This window comes from Melospiza melodia, chromosome 18 (assembly GCF_035770615.1).
Source record: "Melospiza melodia melodia isolate bMelMel2 chromosome 18, bMelMel2.pri, whole genome shotgun sequence".
Classification (NCBI taxonomy): Eukaryota; Metazoa; Chordata; class Aves; order Passeriformes; family Passerellidae; genus Melospiza; species Melospiza melodia.
The window spans coordinates 13,880,430-13,903,348 of record NC_086211.1 but is presented as its reverse complement, the minus strand read 5'-3'; the positions used below and the strand labels follow the sequence as shown (position 1 = coordinate 13,903,348).

The 22,919-nt window shown below is 53.9% G+C and overlaps 1 protein-coding gene across 5 annotated transcripts; it reads right to left on the bottom strand.

The window, feature by feature from the left end:
• Window positions 1-170: 170 nt before the first annotated feature.
• CDIP1 (cell death inducing p53 target 1) lies at window positions 171-21,810 on the bottom strand. 5 transcript variants are annotated; one of them, XM_063171220.1, is made up of 6 exons: window positions 21,757-21,810; window positions 3,571-3,668; window positions 2,905-3,002; window positions 2,094-2,240; window positions 1,583-1,847; window positions 171-1,367 (listed from the first exon to the last, which is right to left on the bottom strand). In XM_063171220.1, exons 3-6 carry the CDS (start codon window positions 2,987-2,989, stop codon window positions 1,256-1,258), a joined length of 609 nt encoding a protein of 202 aa, XP_063027290.1. In that variant the 5' UTR covers window positions 2,990-3,002; window positions 3,571-3,668; window positions 21,757-21,810; the 3' UTR covers window positions 171-1,255. The 5 variants fall into 5 exon arrangements, with proteins under 5 accessions (XP_063027290.1, XP_063027295.1, XP_063027291.1 ...); XM_063171225.1 differs by having other exon boundaries at window positions 1,583-1,844; XM_063171221.1 differs by lacking the exon at window positions 21,757-21,810 and adding an exon at window positions 8,967-9,843.
• Between the last annotated feature and the right edge of the window lie 1,109 nt (window positions 21,811-22,919).

Genomic DNA, 22,919 nt, shown 5'->3' with positions numbered 1-22,919 from the left:
TTGGGGCTCTCCTGTGTGAGGGGTTCCTGGCAGGGTAGGGAAGCTGCTGCTCTTCCTCCTGTGCTTGGTACCCCTGTACTCCCACCCTGCCCTCATCCATCCTTGGCTCCCCTGCAGGCAGAGCTGCTGTAAATTTTTAGCAGGAGAGAACAAAAGATTTCACACACGGGTTCAGGGTCTGTTATTTATTTACATAAAAACACTGACTAGTGCCACAGTTCCAGCCCTGAGCAAACAGCAGCTGCCTGTGCAGGCCAGGCTGTGTTTGCAGACCTGTGTACTGAGAGCCCTCCCCACTTTGCTCTGGGAGCTGCAGGGCCAGGGGCGGGAGGAGCAGCCGAGAGGCTGAACTCGGCTCCCAGCCCCTCTCACCCTGCTGGGGGAGCGCTGCTGGCAGCTCCTGTGGCTGCCTGCTTGCCCCTTCCTTCTGCCTCAGGTGAGTGAGCTCAAACACCCCCTACACCACATGCAAGGAGACCCTGCGGGGCCCAGGGCGGCTCTGGAGCTGCAGCCTGGTTACAAACTCCTCTACTCTACGTGCCGGGCAGCCGGGACATGCCGGGTGTGCTTTGGCGCTCGGGGCCGGGGCTGCTGGGGCTGTCCTGCCCCCGGAGCCGGGCGGGGCTGGGAGGAGGAGGAGGAGGAGGAGGAGGCGCATGCAGCTGGAGCGGCCGCCGGGCAGGACGGAGGTGCTGATAAGGGTGCGGGGCTGCTGCCGGGCCCCTCTCTGTGCTTACAGGCAGCTCTGCCTCCCCTCGGGCAGGGGCTTTGAACCACACAGAAACCGGTGTGTGGCACTGCCCTGTGTCCTTGTCACTGAGCCCCTTGCTGACAGTGCCACAAAGGCTGTGCTGCATCCCCTGAGGGCACCTGGATCCCCTCGGGCTCCCATCCCAGCCCATCCTGCACTGTGGGACCGGGCTGGGCACCTCCAGCAGCTGCTCCAGGTGAGGGGGCCTCGCTCACACCTGCAGGGTAACGGGGTGCAGAGCGATGCCCCCCCTGCCTGTGCACTGCAGGGCAGCTCCCACACCTCCCCCGTGCCCCAGCGTCACCAACCCAGCGATTGCCGGGGAGGAGCAGAGCCGGGGCAGTGCTGGCAGCTCTGCGGGAGGAGCCGGGATAACACACACACACAGCACCGGCGGGAAGCGAGGGGAGGGCGATGCACACGCGGGGACGGACGGAGGGACAGACGGACGGACGGACGGCAGCGGGGCGGGGCCGGCGGCGTTCCAGAGGCTCCCGGGTGCCGTTAGCACATGCGCTTGTACGTGTAGATGTAGGCCTTGCAGTTGGGACACGTGTGTGTCACATCCTTGAAGTCATCGAACAGGCAGGGGATCAGGCAGCAGCAGAGATCACACCTGGAGCACAGGGACAGGCAGAGAGGCTGAGCTGGGACAGCCCCTGGGCACGGGGCAAGAGATGTTCTTGGAGGGGCTGTCACCCAGGAACCCCTGTGCTGCTCCAGTGCCACCCCTGTGCCAAGGTCCCCCCTGTGCCCAACAGCTCAGCCAAGGCCACCCAGGACCAGGCTGAGTACCCAGCACGAGGCCCCAGCTCTGCCTGCAGCACCTACCCCACGAAGCAGCAGAAGAAGCCCAGGAGGAAGCTCATGAGCCCAATCTCGTAGGAGATCTTGGTGGTGATGGCTTGCTGGCAGTGGGGACACACAGTCTGCACAGGGGCTCCCTGGAAGATCTCTCCCTGCAGCACTGTCACCGTGGTGGCAGCTCCCGGGGGCACCAGCACTGTGGCCGTGTGGCCACCAGGAGAGGGGTAGGGGCCTGGGGCAGGGTAGTAGCCCATGGGGGGGTGGGGGCCTGGGGGTGGGTAATATCCTGCTGTGAATGAGAAACACAAACAAGTGAGCCCCTCTGCACATGGTGGGAGAGCCCAGACCCTGCTGCAACCCCACCCTTTGAGGGCAGCCTTGGTGCCAGCCCTGCCACAGGCCCTGTGCCCCCCACCCCATCCCAGGGAACCTCCTGCAAGCTCCAAATGGCAGCTCCAGCCCCTCCTGGGCACCAGGAAACGCTGGTGCTGCTGCTGCCAGCCCCCACCCTGTCCCCAGCCCCTGCAGGACTCACCTGGTGGCACGTAGGGCCCAGAGCCATCCGTGGGCATGTGGGGGGGGATGAACCCCGGCTGAGAGGGGGGCTCATATGGGGGAGGTCCAAACTCAGGAGGGGGGACAGGAACCCCCTGGGGCTGTCCCACCACTGGGGTGACACCCTCTGAAAGGAAACACAGTCAGCAGCCAAGGAGGCAGGGAAGGCAGACAAGAGATGGGGGCAACCCCTTAAGCATCCTCCTCTGTCACAGACATGTTTTATGGAAAATCCTTTCCTTAGGATTTTTTCCTCCTGAGAAGCTGAGAGACCTCAGGAACAAAATGTAAACATTGATTATCTGCTGCTGTGGAATGCAACAGGTGCATCTGAGATTGGTCTCATGTGGTTGTTTCTAATTAACACCAATCACAGTCAGCTGGCTCAGACTCTCTGTCTGAGACACAAACCTTTGTTATCATTCTTTCTTCTTCTATTCTAAGCCAGCCTTCTGATAAGATCCTTTCTTATATTCTTTTAGTATAGTTTTAATATAATATATATCATAAAATAATAAATCAGCCTTCTGAAACATGGAGTCAGATCTTTGTCTCTTCCCTCATCCTGGGACCCCTGTGAACTCTGTCACACTGCTCTGGGCCACAAGAAACCCAAATTCACCCCAGAACAGGAGCAGTGCCAGGCTTTGAGCTGGGTCACTGCCCCTTGGAGCCCTCCAGCCTCCCCCAGGGGTGCCATGGGGACAGAGGGAGCCAGGCAGGCCCAGGGCAGCCCCAGCTGGGCGCTGTGTGTGGCAGTGCCCCCCAGTGCCCCCCAGTGCCCCCAGTACCTGGTGCTGAGGGGGGGCCGTGCTTCTCCTCTATCAGCGGCGCCGAGGGGCCCCCCGGGTAGGGCGGGGGGGGATCGTTGGACATGGCTCAGGCAGCCCTGCAGGGACAGAAACCTTCAGGTGACCTTGGCAGCCTCGGTGGCACATGGAGCTGGTGTGGTGCTGGGGGTGGAGGTGACAGGAGCAGAGGGGCCAGGTCTGGTGCCAGCACTGCGCCAGCCCCAGCTCCCCCCGGGCAGCAGCAGGGGTACAGCCCCAAAGCTGCACAGGCTCTGAGCAGGCAGCCACCCCAAGGTGTAAAATCTTCCTGCCAGCTCCATGGAAAGCCCCCCTGGTGCACAGAGCTCATCAGGGCAGCTCTGGGCTGTGTGGCCACACCCCAGGGCAGTGCTGGGCTGGAATGTGCTGTGCCAAGGCTTGGCTGCATCACTGGGGTGCCCAAGGTGGGGAAGAGCTGCCCACAGCCCCAAAGCTCCACCCTCAGTGACACAAGGCTGTGCCCTGAGGGATGGCAGGACCCCCACCCTGAGCCTGAAGCACAAACTCCAGGACAGAGGCTGCAAAGCCACAGAACATTTCCAAAAACATTTCAAAATAAACCCAGTGAGTGAAGGTAAGATCATATTTAACAGCTGGGGCTGTTACTTTACATGGGGTAGAATTTACCTGTCCTCTTCCCTGCAGCAACACTCAGAGGCCTTGACAGCTGAGAGAAGCAGCTCCTCTGAGCAGGGTAGCTGGGAAGGTGACTTCTTCCACTGGGTCTGTGTCAAAGGAATTGCAAGTGAATTAGAGATGGAGAGGAGGCAGAGCTGCAGCACTGTCCTGCCTGCCACACCAAACCCCTTCTCTCCCCTGTGCCCCCTCAGTGGCAGGCATGGGGCTCTGTGTCCCTGGCACATGGCACAGCCCCCTGACACCCTCTGAGATCCAAGGAAGTGCAACAACATCCAGAAACCTGATTTCCCCATGTCCAGTGGCTCAGTTAGAGCTGGTAGGATGTGATAAATTGGGAAATACAAGGGAGAGGCTGCTCACTCAGTGCTGGGACAGGGTGCCATTGCTGTCAGAGCCCAGGGAGCTCTGGGAGCTCCATCCTTCACCCAAGAGCCCAGGAGCAAATGTGACTCTGCTTGTCCCCTTTGCTGGCACCAGAGCCACGTGCTGGGCAGCCAGCCCACAGCGTGCCAACCCGCCCAGCCTGGCACAGCCCGCACTGGCAGCCAGCCCTGCCCCAGCCCTGCACTGAGCTGTGCCCACAGAGGTGTCCCTGGGGCTCAGCCACCTCCACCTGCAGCTGCCAGGTCCAGGCAGAGCCAAAGACTTGGCAAGCAAGGCAGGAACACCCATCCCTCCCTCACCTGCATGGCTTTGCTTCATTCTACTCCTTTTTTCCTAGTTCACCCTCCCTGCCACCCAGCAGCCTCCTGCCAGGCAGCAGCAATTCAATCAGTGCCTGGATCAGGGGAGCACCTGAGCTCTTGCTGCTCCCTGATCCCCCCAGGGGCTGAGCACGTTCCTGACAGGCACAGGGTGTCACAGGGTGTCACAGGGTGTCACAGGGTGTCACAGGGTCTCACAGGGTCTCCCCCAGGCTGTCCAGATTTCCTGACTACAATTTCTCCCCCCAAGCTGAAGCCACACAGCTTCAAAGAGTAACACCAGGGCAGCTGGGGGTCATCATCCTTCTCCTGCTTCTCCCTCCAGTTTCCTCCTGAAGAGCCAGGCAAGCAGAGTTGCCATGGCAGAGAGCATTTCCAGGCACACTGCAGAGCCTGCCTTCTCCTTCAGTGACCTACAAAGCTCAAACTGGGCCGTGCTCCTTTTAGCTCAGTGGGGATGTGAAGGAAAGGAGGATTTATTCTTCTCAAAGCAGCCAACCCTGCACACCCAGGAGCCTCAGACCTTCCTGTGCCCGTGCCTGCAGGGGTTGTGGATGAGCCCAGCCCAAGCAGAGCACCCCAGAGTGCTTACCTGGGGACACCAGGGAGCTTTCCTTTCTTCCTTTCCTTTCCTTTCCTTCCTTTCCTTTCCTTCCTTTCCTTCCTTCCTTTCCTTCCTTCCTTCCTTCCTTCCTTCCTTTCCTTCCTTTCCTTCCTTCCTTCCTTCCTTCCTTCCTTCCTTCCTTCCTTCCTTCCTTCCTTCCTTCCTTCCTTCCTTCCTTCCTTCCTTCCTTCCTTCCTTCCTTCCTTCCTTCCTTCCTTCCTTCCTTCCTTCCTTCCTTCCTTCCTTCCTTCCTTCCTTCCGACACTTCCTTCCTTCCTTCCTTCCGCCACTTCCTTCCGCCACTTCCTTCCTTCCGCCACTTCCTTCCTTCCTTCCGCCACTTCCTTCCTTCCTTCCGCCACTTCCTTCCTTCCTCCCTCCCTCCCTCCCTCCCTCCCTCCCTCCCTCCCTCCCTTCCTTCCTCCCTTCCTTCCTTCCTTCCTTCCTTCCTTCCTTCCTTCCTTCCTTCCTTCCTTCCTTCCTTCCTTCCTTCCTTCCTTCCTTCCTTCCTTCCTTCCTTCCTTCCTTCCTTCCTTCCTTCCTTCCTTCCTTCCTTCCTTCCTTCCTTCCTTCCTTCCTTCCTTCCTTCCTTCCTTCCTTCCTTCCTTCCTTCCTTCCCTCCCTCCCTCCCTCCCTCCCTCCCTCCCTCCCTCCCTCCCTGCCAACTGTGCCCACACCACATCTCCTCCCATTCCTGCTCACATGCTGCTTTCCCATCATAATCTTTCAGCACTCCCCCCATCAAAGCAGCTGGCAAGAGAAGGCAGGAGAGGAGGAGGCCTCACCAGGCACGCCATCCACACCCGTGAGATGAAGCAACAGCCCCAGGGGGAGCCATGAAGCTGCCACCCTGCCCAGGGGCTGCCAGACCTGGCTGCCAGAGCCACACGTGCCCTGGGATGAGGGAAGCTGAGGGATGCAGGGCCCTTCTGCTCACACTTGGCAGCCTCAGTTGGCTCCTAATGCAATATTCTGCTTATTAAGAGAGATCTGTAAAGAGCAAGATGTTGGCTGTGTGCCCTTCCCAGGAGGAAAATAAAGCCTGTTGCTTCTAAGCCTCTTAGAAGCTGTTTCTCTCCTGTGCTTTCTTTCATCTTAATGTGAGCAGCACAAAACTCAGCCCATTTCTGACAGAGAGCTCTGTGGGACACCAGGGGACACTGGGCTTCCCCCTGGCACTGAGCAATCCCTCACCATTGACAGCTCTGCAGTATTCCAAAATTACCATCCAAAATGACCAGGTTGAAGTTCTGATGGAATCACCAATGTTTTGTGCAGGTCCTTTGGAGCAAGGATTCACTGCAAGCTCCTGAGACTCAAAAGGAGCTGGTTATCAGAGCAGGATGGAGAGAGGAGATGCTATTTCCAGCTACAAATGCAGATTAGCTCTTCTCAACTGGAAGAACAGCTTTTACTGGCTTCCTCTGCAAACTAACTACAGAGGATAAATCCACTATGGAAGCAGAACCAGCACAATCAGTTAAACACAAAGCCAGGCAAAGGACCCCCCATGCCCCCCAGGGAACTGATATTTGCTAAAGAAAATGGAAAAGATTCCCATGAACCTGCTGGGGCACAGCAGTGTGACAGACAGAGCCAGCACAGCTCCATCACAGCCTCACAGAGAAAGGGCTTGGCCCACCCTGCCATGGCCTCAGTCCCCGTGTCCTCCCTGGTTCTCTGCTCCCTGACCATTCCAGGCAGCTTCTGGGTGAGAAGATGGCAGCACATTTCCAGGTGCCCTGCTCAGATCCCAGCTCTCAGCCCCAGGAGGGCTGTCTGAGGCTTCTCACACAGCCCAGGCACTGTGGGCAGCACCAGCCCTGCCCGTGGGGACACAGAGCTTTGTATCCCACCTCCTTCCTGTGCTCAGCACCCCCAGCTCAGCAACTGAGGGATTGTAGGATCCCAGACTGGTTTGGTTTGAAAGGACCTTAAATTCATCTCATTCCACCATCCTGCCATGGCAGGGACACCTCCCACTGTCCCAGGCTGCTCCCAGCCCTGCCCAGCCTGGCCTTGGGCACTGCCAGGGATCCAGGGGCAGCCACAGCTGCTCTGGGCACCCTGTGCCAGGGCCTGCCCACCCTCACAGGGAACAATTCCCAATTCCCAATATCCCATCCATCCCTGCCCTCTGGCACTGGGAGCCATTCCCTGTGTCCTGTCCCTCCATGCCCTGTGCAGAGGGCACTGATCAATACCCCAAAGCCCTGGTTCCCATCACTGACATGCTCAAAACTGATACAAAGCAACTCCCAGCAGATGAGAGGAGCTGATGTGTCAGGGTGCAGTGTCCCAGTGTCCCATGCTGGCTGTATTTCCCTCTGTTACATCACTGCAGAAACAGTTTGGGATTCAAACATGGAAAGGTCTGCACGTCCCACCTGCTTTCCAAACCCACCAAAAACAACTGGTGTGCAGTGGGACCAGGGAGTATTGTGCCACCAGAACAGGTAACACCATAAAACAAACACTGCCACGAAGAGAATGGACACAGTTAATTCAGATTTGCTCTGCTCCTGCCATTCCTCCCCAGCAGCAGCTGCTTGTGCCTCAGGCTGCCTCCTCACAGATGAAATCTCCACGGGTGGGACAAACCTGGCAAGGGCAGAGCAGATGCTGGCAGGTCCAGCTCACGTGTGAGCCCTGCTGGTGCAGTGCTGGCCCAGCAGCTCTGAGTCAGCTCTGAGCTCCATCCCACACTCAAACAGCCTGTGTGTCCTTGCTGCTGCTGCTGCACTTGGGGCTGAGATGCCCACAAACTCAGCTTTGCCTCCTCCATGGGAGCAGTGGCTCCAGCCCTGACACAGGAAGCAGCATTTGCTCACACTCAGCCACGTTCAGTGACGTTGACACTTCCAAAGCTGCTGCTGCTGCACATTTTTTTGGAGCTCTTCCTCCATGAAAAAAAAAAGAATTTCTGATATTTGAAAAAGGAAAAAAGCCACACTAAAATTCAATGAATAAATAAGAGAAAATATACAAGCACTTTCAGCTTCACTGCACATCAAAGAGATGCAGATTGCAGCTTCCAAGCTTTTGGAAATACAGCTTTAAAAGCCAAGAGGCCTGAAGATGTTGGGCCCTCACTGAGCCCAGCATTCAGAAATGCTTTAGAGATAGGAACAGAATTGTGGCCAACACCATCCCAGTTTTCCTGGCCCCAGGAAAGATACCTGTGTGCTACAGGTGACATGCTCCAGAAACTGGGAAACACTGAGACTAGGAAGGCACAAAAGGCCAGTCAGAGGCTGCCAAAATGTCATTTGAGCCAAAGTCTGTTCCTCTTCAAAAGGAGCTTTAGGGGCAGCAAGGAGGGAGAGCTGGGCAGGGTGTGCTGAGGGGGACAGAGCCATACCTTGACTGTGGCAATCCCAATCCCTATCAGCCTCCTCCACAGTGACATTTCTGAACAGCACCTCCAAACCCAGCCTGGAGCTGCACATTCCCTGTTACACCTGTGCCTGGAGCTCACAGGGATGGTGCCCTCTCCCTGTGCTGAACCCAGAGCTCCCAGGCTTTGCCTTCTCTGTGCTGTGCCCAGACCTCACAGGGATGTTGCTCTCTCCCTCCTATGCCCAGAGCTCCCAGGCTCTGCCCTCTCCATGCTGTGCCCAGAGCTCCCAGGCTCTGCCCTCTCCCTGTGCTGTGCCCAGAGCTCCCAGGCTCTGCCCTCTCCATGCTGTGCCCAGAGCTCCCAGGCTCTGCCCTCTCCATGCTGTGCCCTCTGGCACATTGTGCAGGGCTGTGGCTCAGCTCCCACCACACACAATCCCACCAGACAGCTCTTACCTCCAAAGGAAAGGCAGCACCAATCTCTGCTGAGCAAGCACTGCCAGTGGTTATTTCTGCCTGGTTTTTATGCAGAACAACAAAAAGATGTTTTCCATGCAAACAAGCCAAAGCTCCCCCTCAGCTCTGCCTGTTCCCATGCGCATTTGCTGCCCCCAGCCTGCACATCACCTCCCCAGAACCAGGAGGAGGAATGAACAGCACAGAGTGCTCCAGCCTCCTTCAGAGAGGATGTCCTGGCAATCCTTGACCGTGTACCCGCTCCTTTACCCACTGCTGACCTTGGCAGCACCTCCTCAGCTCCTCAGCCTGCTCTCAGCCAAGGCAGCGAGGGGGCGCATGCTGCAACGCTCTGCACGGCGCCGATGGAAACAAACCCCAGGGAAGGACTGAAGGAAAGCTCTGTTCTTTTTCTGAGCAACTCAGCTGCGTTTTCCCAAGTCCAAGTCACTGCCAGGCAGCACAAACTCACTGTTCAGGAACAGCCAGGCTGCTCCCAGAACTGCAGATTTCTTCCACACTTCTGCACTAAGATTTCAGCTGCAGAAAACTCCTTCTTCCAGGAGGGTCAGGCTGTTCCTTCAGGGCAGGCACAGAAAGCTCAGCTGGCAAGGCAGGCCAGCAGCTCTCCTTTAAAACAAAGGAATGCTGCAGAAGAAGGTTTTTCATCATTTGAAGCAGGTATGTCAGACAGCCAGAGCTCCCTGCTCTGCTCTCCAGTGCGTGGATCTCCGGAGCAGCTTCCCCATTGCAGTTTTTACCTGGGGACCTTGCAGGAATCCTGTGACCTTCTGTGTGCCACCATCACCCAGCACACAAACCACCTCAGAGCAGGATCCTCGCTGCCAGCCAGGTGCTGTATCCAAAGCAAGATTTGCCAGGGCATTAAATCCAAAGCACAATCAGATCATCTCCACAGCGCAGCCCCGGCTCAGCTGTCCTTGGCCAGAGATTCAAATCACCACATCCAGCAGCTCCTCCTCATGGATATCAGGGAAACCAGACACAAAATCCTCCCTTCTTAAAACAAGGAGGCTCCATCTGCAGCTCCCACGAAGGGTTAAGTGCAGGAGAAACGCCTGCAGGACCTGCTGCCGCCTCTGGGATTCTCTCCAGCGCTGCCTCCCGATGGGCTGACCAAGCACTCTTGGCTCTTCACACGGGGCTGCAGAAACAGCCTTGCCAGGACCTGCTTAACCTGGATATTTAAAGAAAAACCGGCCAAAAAGAAAAGAACAAACTGGGGTGGGTTGTTCTCTCTGCTGCTGGCTCCCAGGATGTGCCACAGGGCTGTGGGAAGCATCACGCTGGCAAAGAGCTCACGGTGACATCCACGAGGGGTTGCAAGGGACGAGGGGGTCACAACCCCAACACTTCAAAACTGGACCCCAGCCCTTCCTGGGGAAAAGCTGAGGTGTAGACAGAGCACTCTGCACCACCAGGGCAGCTGAATTTGGCCCCCAAAAGGCAGTTCTGTGAACAGAGCAAGCAGGGAGCCAGGCAGCCCCCCAGGCTGCCACTGTCCCACTCAGGAGGTGCTCCCTGTTCAGACCCTTCCTGGCTGCACAGGAGAAGCCAGGCTGCAAAACACCAGGTGTGCTCATGGATGTGATTAAAGCAACATTAAAGGTAAAGCTGAGCTCCTCTGCATCCTACCAATGTGCTCCAGAGAGATGAGAAAGGGAGGGAGCTGCAAGCCAAACCCCTGGGGAAGCAGAGAGCTTCTCCGTGAGACTTTCACTGCAGTTCACAAAGGATCCAAGCTCACACTTGATAACATCCATGGGAAAGCATCCAGTGACAGCAGCAGCTGTTGCCTCCAGTCCTCTGTATCTACTTAATTTCCCCCCTGAGGGGACACATCCTGCATTACATCATCCCTTTGATATCTGTTAATAACAGTGATAACACAACCTGCCAGAATCTCAAGCAACTAAACCCAACATCTACTCCAAGAGTGTGTTTTAATGTAGCGTGAAGCACAACTGTGCCACAAGAATAGCTGCTCATTGAAACAAGCAAACAAAAATACCCCAGCTCAAGAAGCTTAACAGCAAGCAGGAGCCTCAGGAGGTCAGGAGAAGATCCAGAGCTCTTAAGCACAGTCACAGATCCGAGCTCACCTCTGATGGCAGCCCAGAACAGAGGCTTAGGGATGAGCTAGGAAGGGATCAAAGGCAGCACTGTCAGTCCCTCCCACTCCCAGCACTCATGGTTTGGAGACTGGGCAGCCTGGAGGTTCTCCATGGAGCACCCCAGGTCATTCCCAGGCACCAAGTATTGCTCTTCAGTTACCTACACAAAAAAGCATCTCCTGCTGTCTCCCATTTGGGGGAGACCAGCACAGATAAGGTGAATACACAATGAGTACCTACTATGTCTCACAGCAAAGCCCAGGGTTTTACAGATTCCCTTTCCAACATCACATTAAAAATATTTTATTTCTTTAAACACTCACTCTTTCATTTCTCCCTCCTTCTGTACAATTTTTGAGAGAAAGTCAAATAGCAGAGCTACATCACTGCTGAATCAGACTGAGGACATGTGTGACGTCCATTAAATGACACAGAGAGCTCCAAGGGAGGAAGAAATTAGAATCAGAGCTGATCAGCAGTTTTGCATTTCAGCTTCAGAATTAATCAGAGCCCAAGAGCGTATTCAGAATTCCCTTGCAGATTTTGCAACACAATGAAATAATTTGGAATACATTGGTGGTGATTCCAGATCCATTTTCAGGGCTGTACAGAACATTTGCCAGGCACTGAGGAGAGCAGCAGTCACTGTAGCTCCAGTCTCCAGCAGGAGCATTTCCCATGCTCACAGATCCCCCTGCCTGGTGCCAGGGAAGCTGCTGACACTCAGATTTAACTGGTACAATGTCACCTTGCACTTTTTCTGAGGACTAGTGAGAAATGCCCTGTGTCACTGAGTTTTATGTAAGGCCCAGGCTCACTCTTTGCAAAGGAGAGGGGTTTGGGGTTCAGCAGGATCGTGTGTGTGAGGTCTGAGATGTCTCCTGAGTCCCAGCAAGGAGCAGCCACACACATCCCAGCATGTGCACTGGAGGAACTCTTCCATGCTGAGGCCATTCCTGTTAGCACACTCACCTCCTTGCTCCCACAGAACTGCCCAGTTCAGACTGGGACCTCTCCCAGGGCCACCAGCACGGGGCTGGATTGTCCCCTGGCACTGGGACAGGAGGAGGGCACTGGCACTGCCCTGCTCCCAAGCCCAACTCATTTGGGCTGCTCAGAGATGGATGATGATGTCCCAAAGGGGATGAATCAACAGCCACTGAGTGTGCCCAGTGCTGGGCACCCCTGAGTTACACAGAGCTCCTGCCATCCCCAGTTCTTCCTCCAGTTCCCACCTGACCTGGCCAGTCCAGCAAAGTCATTTTCACTCCTCCATGACTGTGGTTTCAATCTGCAGCACCAGTTCCTGCCAATTCCTTCATAACCCCTTCCCCAAAGCTCCCACTGAAATCTGGGACAGAGCTGGACTCCAAGCAGCCCTAACACACAGCACAGCCCTCACATCCCTCCCCAGGTCCCTGCTCCGGGCTCTTCCAAGCCCTTTCTCTGTCACAGAACCCCTCAGTGCCTCACTGCTCCATCTCTGGGCAGGGCTTTGGAGCAGTCCTGAGGCAGGGTCACTGTCTCTTTCTCGGCTGTTTTAATGGCCTGGAAAGGCCCGGGATGGCCTTGGGCAGCCCGTGCTCCAAAGGACAAGAAGAGGCTTCAGGTTTTTTCTCGGTCTTCAGTGTTTATTAGTTTTTTATCTACAAGATTTTCTCTCGGCCCGACAGAGGTCTGCACAGCAGCCAGCCATGAGCACACTGAGAGCCCCCGGGGCGGTCACTTATCTTTATACCCAAAACTACTTATACAATATTTACCTATTTCCCCAATACCTTCTACCCTTATTGACCAGTGCACTTTTAGTAATAACCAATCCCAAAGTGCCACCACCACCACAGAAGATGGAGGCCAAGAAGAAGAAGAAGAAGGACAGGACACGCCCCAATTCCTCCATTTTACTTCTCTAGACCCCCCTGTACAGAGATCCTAAACCCTGTGTTTCACACTCTAATTAACCCATCCCTCCACCATTCACCCAGTGAAATCCTCCCATCCTCATACAGGTGTTGTCTCCTGTGCAGGATCAAAGTCCAGCCACCAGACACTTCTGGCAACATCCCAGGACCTCCGAGCCCCCCAAGGGTGATCTCGGCCACTCTGCACATCAGTCCTGAGGTGCTGAGATCCCACAGGTCACTGCTCCCCCAGCACAGGATGGCACAGGGGAGATTCAAGCCCATAATAGCAGGATGCCCTCAGGGCAGGTAAACAGCTCAGCTGCTCAAATCCTCTCCTGAGCCTGAGGAAGGCAGAGCAGCTGCCACGGTTACCACGCTGAACCGATGGGAACTGCTTTCCCTCACATCACAGCAGCTCAGCAGGCAGCTCCAAACCGAGCTCCCACCACCTGAATCGTGGCAAGGAGAGACTGAAAGGCTCAATTAACACTCCCTGTGGCAGCCACGAACTCTGGGGGAAACCTCTGCTCCCAAAATGCAAATATGCCCCAGATGACACCTCTGTGAAGACCTGCAACAGGCCCAGGGAAAAGGCTGATATTTAACAGCAGGAAAGGGAATCTATTTCTCTCTTGTTCAAAGCCTAAGTGAAGGTTTTGGAGGAGCTGAGTGATCCCAGCAGGGCAGGTGGGAAGGACAAGCTGAGCCTTCAGCACAGGCCCAGCCTCCTGTGAGCTCTTCCTGATACAACACAAAGCAGAATAAAGGCATTTAGTTAATCAGGAGACAAACCAAAGATGCCTCTAAGAAAAGGGCAGCATGCACACACCAGCAGCAGCTTTTTATCCAGTGCTCAGCTAAAAACACAAGCCCAGAAGAGTGGGCAGCAGCCAAAATCCCATCCCCTACTCCATATTCCAGGCTTTATCCTCCCCTCCAACACACGGATCCAGCTCCCCTCCTGCCATGAGCTGGGTGACTGGCACCCCTGAGGACCTCAAAACCATCCCAGCTTGGAGCCACTGCAGCAGGGGTGCAGCTTTGGCTCTTGTCCATCATTTCCTCCCAAGATGGAGCTGCACTGAATCCCATGGGTTCATTTTCCCCTCCTTTTAAAAGAAAATGCTTTAAAATTAAATGCTTTAAAAGGAAATGCTTCTCATTTGAAGAAAAAATCAATAAAATCTATCTGGCTGCTTTTCATTCATCCCCAGCCAGAAATGTAATCTCCTGTTAACAGCACAGCCCTGAACACATCATTTATCTGCTGCGGGTACCAGCACGCACAGATTTTACAGCTGGAGAGAGTGGGGCTGCCTGCATCACAACCACTAATTTATTCTCAGAAAGGCTAATTTAATCTGGCAGTGAATGTTCTCAAAGCCTCCTCACACACAGAGCAGCTTTTCTCTTGGTTGGCTTAACAACAATCCAGCATATCCAAAAACGTGGAGGGATGCTAGGGAAGAACACTGCCCCTATGTTTGGAGCCCTCTAGTCTGAGAAATTTCTCTTGGTAACTACAGGCTTTGAGAAAACATAGAGTCCCTCTGGTTTTCCAAAAAGCCAACTGTATTTTCAAGGCAAATATACAACAGTTTAGGCTATTTCTCCCTCACATACAACTGTGGCTTGACAGAAAGAGCTGGGGTCTTAAAAAAACTAAACCCAGCAAAGGTTGTTCAGTTTTAGACAACTCATTCACTTCCAAGTGCACACCAAGAGCAGCAGCCAGCACACCTGGCCTGGGGTGCTCCCTGCCACAGCAGGTGACTTTCCCCAGCCCACACTAAAGAGGAATAAAGTTCAGAACAAATCCAAAAGCTTCTTGTTTCAAAAGGCTGGGTAACTGCACCACTAAGTGTTTTAGAGAGAGCATCCATCATCCATCTGCACGGGGGGGCAATAAAAAAGCCATCAGAAAGGGTTTTTTCATTGTTTTTAAATTCTAGGTGCTATTTTCCCTTTACTTGTCACAGTACACACAGGCTGAGCCACCTGACCCTCCATGGACGTGGCACCACGTGCTGGTCCTCACCTGGATCCACCCCTTGCCCACTGGAGAGCCAAGCACAGCTCCTTGGAGGGGCTACACCAAGTCAGATTGAAGCTTTAGAATAGATAAAACTAACCCTCCATGCTAACTAACCATCCATGGGATTGTCCCCAGCATCCTGCTGGGAAAGAAAAGCTGCTGCTGTGCAAGCCTGGATCATGTCTGAGAGGGCTCCTCTGCTACAAGGGCAAAAATGTGTCCCAGATGACATCCAACAATTTCGGAGGATTCAGTAATGTGGGAAAAAGGCAAAAATCAGAGGGAAGCAGAGCACTTACTAGGCCACAGAAGAAACAGAGAAGAAAACAACACAACAGTCCCCTTGTTCCTATCTGTCAGGAATTGCTGTCCCAAGAATAGCCTATTCAGAAAGCAGGAAACTCAGAGAGCAGCAGGGAAGGGCTGAGTCATGGCCATTTGGAAAAAAAAAAAAAGAAACAACCCACAACAAACCAACCCAAAAGGGAAGGAGAAAAACCATGGGACAGCAGCTGTTCTGGGTCTTGGAGATATGAGCAAGTCAATCCAGAACATATTAGCCAATCTTTATTTTCAAAAGCTCTGCAAACAAATGGCACTGCCATTAAATTCATCTGACCCTCCCTCTGCTTGTGGGAAGCAAATTGTTGTACCAGGAAAAGTTGTTGGTGCTTCCCAGCACAGCCCCTGGCTGCCAGGACACAAATTGCTCCCAGTTTGTGCCCTGAGTTTTGTTTCTCTGCAGCATTAGCATCCAAAAGATTTACAGGCTGGGCAAGAGCTCTCCCTTTGGAAAAGCAGATCCATCTCAGGGATGCCATTAGCAGAGGGTGAGGAGACATTTCCCCTCCCCACAGTGGAAGGGCAGGAGGTAAAACACACTTGGATGGGCTTCCCACAGCTCTATGAACAGAGGAGCCAAAGCCAAGGGCTCCCATCTCACATCCAGCTCAGCCTGCCTGGCCCCCAGCTAAACTCTTCCCACATGATAATCTTTGTTCTGTGACCTAAATCAAATAAATTGTACAATAATTCTCCCCAGGACAGTAATCTTGTTCACTCACCCATCATCTGAGAGATTACACCTGCTCTCCAGCTGTGGGGCTCTGGGAGGAACAGATTTCTGAGCCATGAGGGGCTTGTTTCTCATACAATTCCTTGATGATCCCTCACAAATCAGGGAAGGGAGGTGTCTATCTATTGTAACATGGCATCTCCAAAGGGGTAATAATTAGCATTGACTCCATGCTTCTCAGAAGGCTGAGCAATCACTTTATTTTACTATACTCATTAAGTATATAACGCATCACCCTTCCAGACAGTCTGGACCCAACTGGTCCTTGAATCCAAACACCATCACCATTGACCAATTAAGAAATCACCCTTTGGTAAACAAATCTCCATAACACATTCCACATGTTCACAACAACAGGTGCAGCAAGGGAAGATAAGAATTGTTTATCATTCTTTTCTCTGATCTTCTCACAGCCTTGCCCAGGACAATGCCTGGGAAAATTGGGTGTTGCTGCCACATCTATCTTTTCAAGCAAACAGCTGTGCTTGAAAACGTATCTGGAAAACACCTTTAAATTCATTTTCTCTTGCCCTGTGGGTACTGCCAGATTGAAGTTGCAAAGGTAGGAAGGGGGAAGCCCCTCAGAGCTGCTGCCTGTGGGGAATGGGTCCCCAGAGGACAAAACCTGCTGTCCCCAGCCTGTGGCAGATCTCCTGTGCCCAGGTGTGACTGCTCACCTCTTCCCAGCTCTGGGAATGGCTGGGAAAACCACAAGCCCTTCACACACAGAGCCAACCTTGACACAAAGTCCAGAGTGACAGCTCAAGGAAACTGTCCCAGAGCAAACAGGCTCTCATGGCTCCAACTGAGAGTGAAATTCATTTCTCTGCAAAATGCAAGGAGCAAAGGAAGATGAAACACAGCCACAGCATGGGCTGATGTGCATGAATCACAGGAAGGTGTGATGGAATTTAGGACTGTAAGACAGAATGCAGGATGGAACAGTAAATGTGTAAGCTTAAAGCAGAATATTTCTTGTAAAAACATCTTCCAAAAGTGTTAATAGGGAGCCAGGCTGTTAGTGCAAGGTAGGAAGATTTTCCTTCTAAATGCAGAGACTGGGTGTCAAAGAAGGTTCAGGAACATGCACAGGAGAGACAGTTCAGGGCAGTGGGAGCCCCATCTCAGCACAAATGCTTTATCCTAATCTCAGGTTTTAGCTTTTATATTTTTCACATTCTGTGCTGCTTTAGTGTTGCACTTCTGAGCTTCACATTATGGGATGGTGAACTCTGTGCATAGAGCAGGGAGACAAAACAATTCCTGCTCCAGCTGGGCACCAAGGACAAATGATCCAAATCTCAGCCCAAGAGCACAAACACCGTGGGCTGGAGAGAGAAAAACAAGCAGGGTGGGACTGCCTGGGCTAAAGCTGGAATGGGACAATGAACTGCAAGGTGCAAATGGAGCAGAACTTATAAAAGTGAGAGACACCACGACTGGTTGGGCATTTTGGGACCATTTTGGTTCATCTTGGGTGCAGCCCTGGCTGGGCTCTTGTGCTGTCCAAGGTGGATCCACTGAGGCTTCCTAATAAATCCCTGCTTTATTCTGTAACTCTGTCCAGCCTCTGTTCTAGGGCAGCCTGCACAAGACATCTCTAAAATCTATAGGAGAACCCGGTAATATTCCATTTTCTTATGTACAAAGGAGGCAAAGGATAGAACTATTACTAATGCCCAGCAATCACAGTAAAAATGAAATCTATTCCTTAATTTGCACAGAAAGCCCCAGGTCAGCTCTTCATTCTCTGATGATCTCAGGCTCCATCATGCCAAGTGGTACAAAGTCAAACATGCACTGCCAGCAGCTGCTCTGCACAGTTCCTAAGATGTTCATCACATTGCCACCTTTTAGGGCTATTTCTTTTATTTTCTTCCCCTCAATGCAGGCCTGCTAAGAGAGCCTCGATTAAAGACAGCTGCACTCAAGTGCCCCACGTGGAGATGTGAGCATGCAGCACTTTGCTCCTGCCTCCATCCTCCACCCAGACCAATACCAGAACAGGGCTGCTCTCAAACAGCTGCTTCTCACCACCACAAACACACAAATTTAACCCTGAAGCCACAAGGCAGCTCAGAACTAAGGGGCCCAAAGCAAAACTGTAACAGCACCCTGAGAGTTCCATGCCAGAAATAAAATCTGAGCTCCCCTTGCCTCAGAGACTTTATTCTGGTGAGAAAATGGATGGTGGTTTCCTATGGCAGCTGCTCCAGTTGCATCCCCTTTGATCAGAGGAGGAGACAGGTCCTATGCAGGGCATGGAAAGATCTGACAGTGCTCATGGAAGTGGCACTGCTCCTCTCCAGCTGTGAGATGGATCCCCTGTGCTGCTTGGGAACAGCAGGAAAACAGCAAGTGAACAGCACATCCCAAGGCAGAAGTTGCTCACTGTGTGTTTTTTGAAGGAAAAAGTGTACACAGAGCTCTGTGTTTGCACACTTGTGTGCTCAGGGGCCCTGCTCTGAAACCCTCAGCAGAGCTGATTGGCTCCAGGCTGCATAAGAGCTGCAAAATCAGGTCCTGGAAGCAAAACCAGTGTCCTGCAAAACTACTAAAGTTCCCATACAAACCATTACTGTTCTTGTATCAGGGAGAAGGGAAGAGTAGTGCATAAAAATTCAAGTCCTTTTGGGACATCACTGACTGCTGCTAAGAGCCAGCAGACATATCAGCATCTATTTGCTGTTTCCTGACTCTCCTGCCCACCCTGTGCTCAGCCCACTCTGGGAGAACACCTTCTGAGAAGCTGGCACACCTGTCTGGAAGCTCAGCTATATTCAGTCCTGCTGGCTTTGTCATTATTTTAATCTCCTTATTATGCAAATGCTATTTATTGCCTCTCTGGCTCACCTGGCAGCCACCAGCCTTTCCTGGAAAGGTACAGGAAAATTCTAACATGGTACAGAGCCCTGCTAATAGGGCAGGAGCGAAGCACCAGCCCCACTGCAGACCCCACAAAACTCACTATTTGAAAAAAATTAGGTTTTTTTTCAATTCAGGATAGTCTCTCCTGATTAAAGCAATCATAAGAAATCACATATAGGGCTGTACAATGTAGCACAAACACAGAACTCTGCATTTCATACTTCTCTTTACCCACAAGCAGAAAACAAGTCTTGGATCAGAGCAGATACTAACAAGTTTGTGTATTTCCTCCCAAAACCACTCATCCTCATACTGAAAGACCAACACCATCCTTTAAACACATGCATTTATCTGCTAAATTCACAGCTAAAAAGAAAAAAAATTATATTCTTTTACAAAATAAAATTACTTTCATCCCTTCTTTGGCTGTGTTAGTAAGACTGTCAGTGGCAAAACTTCTGCAGGTGCCAACATCATGACAAGGACATAAACTGCCCCCAAAACATCCAGATGTTGTGGACAGGCTTTAATCTGAGCCCTGCCTGAGCATTCCTCAGCTACAGGAGCCCTTAGCTGTGCTCCCAGGATGTGTTTGCCCCCTGTGCTCCATCCAGAAGGAAAGCAGTGCCCATTGTGGCTTCAGAGAAAGCTGATTTGGAAGCGACCTTCACAAAGATGCTCATAAACCAACACCAGGTGCTGAGGGAGACATTCTCCCTCCCTTGGGAACTGCAGCTGAGACAGAGCAGAGCAGGAACACAAGGAAGTGAGCTTCAGAACTGAATTTGAGGTGCAAGACCCATTGAGGGAACACAAGAAGCTCAGCATGGTCTTCCATCTTATTAGGAAGGGTTCTGAAATCAGAGCAGCTCCCTCAGTGTGACCGGTCCCTGTCACACCTGTGGCAGGAACACACACGTCCCATTCCCAGCACCACCCTGAGCACACACAGCTCCACCAGCCCTCTGAGGGCAACTGGGCAGGACTGAGCACGTTTGAGCACTTGGCACTGCTCAGGGACATCTGGGGACACTGCTCCATCCCCCTGCCCTTGTCACAGCCATGGAGTCACCACCTGCCTGCCTCCAAGCAGGAATTAGCTCCTCATGGAACACCTGAGGAGAACAGAGCAGGTACACGGCTGAACACCTCTGGGGACTTCCTGGGGCACATGGATGTCACCACAACATTGACACAGAGCAGCCTTTGGGAGAGGGAAGTTTGCAGCCTGTAACTCCTGAACATGACTGAGTGACATACTTGGTTATATACCATGCTATGTCTGTGTAACACTCACTGTAGTTTTCCCTGCTGCCTACTCGGGCCACGCTCTGAAATCAGCAGGGCCCCTGCTGAAATTAAAGCCCCATTTTAAGTACTCTGAGTGAAGGGAACAAACAGGAGGCTCTTGTGCATATTCCCAAAGAGTTTCTCAGAGTTCTACACTCAGCCCAAACCCACTAGAATTATAATTTAAAACATTGCTACTTAAAATCATTATGCCTGATCTCATCTCTACCACCTGATATTTTAGGCTCAGCCTAGAACTGACAACTGCCAGTCCCCTCCCCAGTTCTCACTGGTGCAAGAAGACCACCTCAGAGCAGCTTTTCCTCTGGCCAAGGGACACAAACCTACACTTGCAGGGACCTGGAGAAGTTCAACCTTGAGCATGGCTCATGTGGAGGATGCAGAGGACACTGGCATGGCAGCGTCCATCCCAGCCTGCATGTTCCCACTCCCCAGGATCCCAACCTCATCCCTCTGTTTAGCAGCAACCACCACGCCCTCTGTGCTTTTCCTAAAGCAACCAAACACTGCCTTACAGCTGCTACCTTCTGCCTCTCCAGTCCCCTTGGGAGGGAGAACCCAGATCTCACCATTCTAATGGTTAAAAACCCCACAACTTCCCACTAATGTTTATTCCTTGCTGTTGTTGCTGTGCCACACTATGCCTTAACTGAAGGAGCCCTCTTCATTTCACACTGCCAATATCATCCTCACCATCATCACTTCTCTTCCTGCTTGTCAAGACACCTCAGCTTCTTTCGGCTCCTCTAAAATAGGCTCATCATCCCTGACCACTGGGCGAGCTGGTCTCAGAGCAGGGCTAACTGGAAACACACAGAGCAGTTCCTAGGCCTGCTTCCCTGCTCTCCCGGGATGTGTCTGGATTGCATTTGCTCCTCTCTCAGTGGGATCTGTCCGGATCACATTTGCTCCTCTCTCAGTGGGATCTGTCCAGATCACATTTGCTCCTCTCTCAGTGGGATCTGTCCGGATCACATTTGCTCCTCTCTCAGTAGGATCTGTCCGGATCACAATTACTCCTCTCTCAGTGGGATCTGTCCGGATCACATCTGCTCCTCTCTCAGCTGTGCCCTCCCTGCAGCCCCCGCCGTTCTCCGCTCATGACCTCGGCCGGGCAGCAGCGCTCGCCTTACACCGGGAAGTCTTTTCCCAAGTACGCGACCTCGCTTTCCACCCGATTAAATTTCATCCCAGCCCTCCCGTCCCAGCCCTTCCCGGCAGTGCTGAGGGCACAGAGCCGGAGCTCTGGAAGATTTTACAGCACCCTGCGACATTGGTCAGCGATAGAGGCCCGTGCGAGGCCAGGGCTGCCTCCCGCTGCTCTCCGGGCCCACGGCCCCGTCCAGCCGGAGCTCCCCGGCCCCGCAGCGAGCGCTGCAGCCACGGCCGAGCACCGAGCCCTTCCAGGGCTTGATTTCCATCCCTTTTCGCTGGTCTTCTCCTGCCTGCGTCCCCGTCTGCGCTCGGTGTCCCCCCAGTGCCGAATGTCCCCCCCCCCCCCCGTGCTCGGTATCCCTCCTCCGGTTCTCAGCGTCCCCCCACGCCTGGTGTCACCCCCTCTTTTCAGTGTCACCCCCGGTTCTCAGCGTCTCCCTCCGGTGTGTCCAGCCGGCCCCGCTGCTGGACGGCCGCCGCGGCCAGGCCGGGGCTGAGGGGGCCCGGGCCGCCTTCCCGCCGCAGCCCCCCGGATCCCCCCGGGCCCCGCCGGTCCCGCCCCGATCCCCACCGCCCACAGGCACCTACCGGCTCCCGGCGGCGGCTCCGGCACCTGGCGGCGGCGGGCGGGGCGGGCCGGACTGGGCGGGCGGTGCCGCGGCGGGGCGGGCCTGGGCCGCGCTGGGCCAGCCGGGGGCCGGGCCGGGCCTGCTGCGCTGGGCAACTCCGGGAGCCGCGGGCTCAGGGAATCGCGGCGGGGTTTGTGCCGGAAGGGATCGTAAAAATCATCCTGTTCCACCCCCTGGCATGGGCAGAGACACCTGCCACCAGAGCAGGCTGCTCCAAGCCCTGTCCACCCTGGCCTTGGGCACTGCTTGGGATCCACAGCTTCTCTGGGCACCCTGTGCCAGGGTCTGACCACCGTCACAGGCAAGAGTTTCTTCTATATATCTAACCTTAATTTCCCCTCTTGCAGTTCGAAGCCATTCCCCCTTGTTCTGTCACTCCATGCCCTTGTCCCCAGTCCCTCTCCAGCTCTTTTGGAGCCCTGTTAGGTCCTGGAAGGGGCTCTGAGGCCTCCCTGACACCATCTCGTCCCTGTCCTGCACATGGTGCTTTCCCTACCCAGTGTCCCAGCTGATGCCCACATGATGCCCTGCTCAGGCCGATGTCCTGCCCCACAATGCCCATGCCATGGATTCTGGCTGCCCCAGGACCAGGGAGCCTGTGGAACCATGAAGGCACCTATCTGGCTCCAGTGGTCTTAGCTGCACTGCAGGGACCAGTTAAAAGAGCAGTATTCTAACACAGCCACAGGTTTTCAGTCACTTCTCACCTGCCCCTAGGGCTCCAGAGATACTTGCTCTGAGATTTGGCTGTGCTGGGTCCCATCCTGCCCTGGCAGCTCTGCTGGGGTCACTCTGGGCAGGAGCACACAGCTCCCATTCCCCAGGCAGGAACAGCCGTGTGCCCTGCAGGCTCCTCTCCTCCCTGTGTCACAGCGAGTGGCCCAGCTGCAGGTGACAGTGGGACAGGCAGGCTGTCCCCATGTCAAGGCACAATCTAGTGGGAGACATTGCCACAGCACAAAGTTAAAGTTTAGACTCTGAGTGGGAAATGCTGTAGGTAAGATCAGAAATATCTGCCTCATTCACACCTTGCAGCACAACGTGTTGTGGTGGCCTTGTGCCCTCCTGTCTTCTCCACAGGCAGCAAAGGCTGGCCTGCAGCAATTTTGGCACTTGATCCCT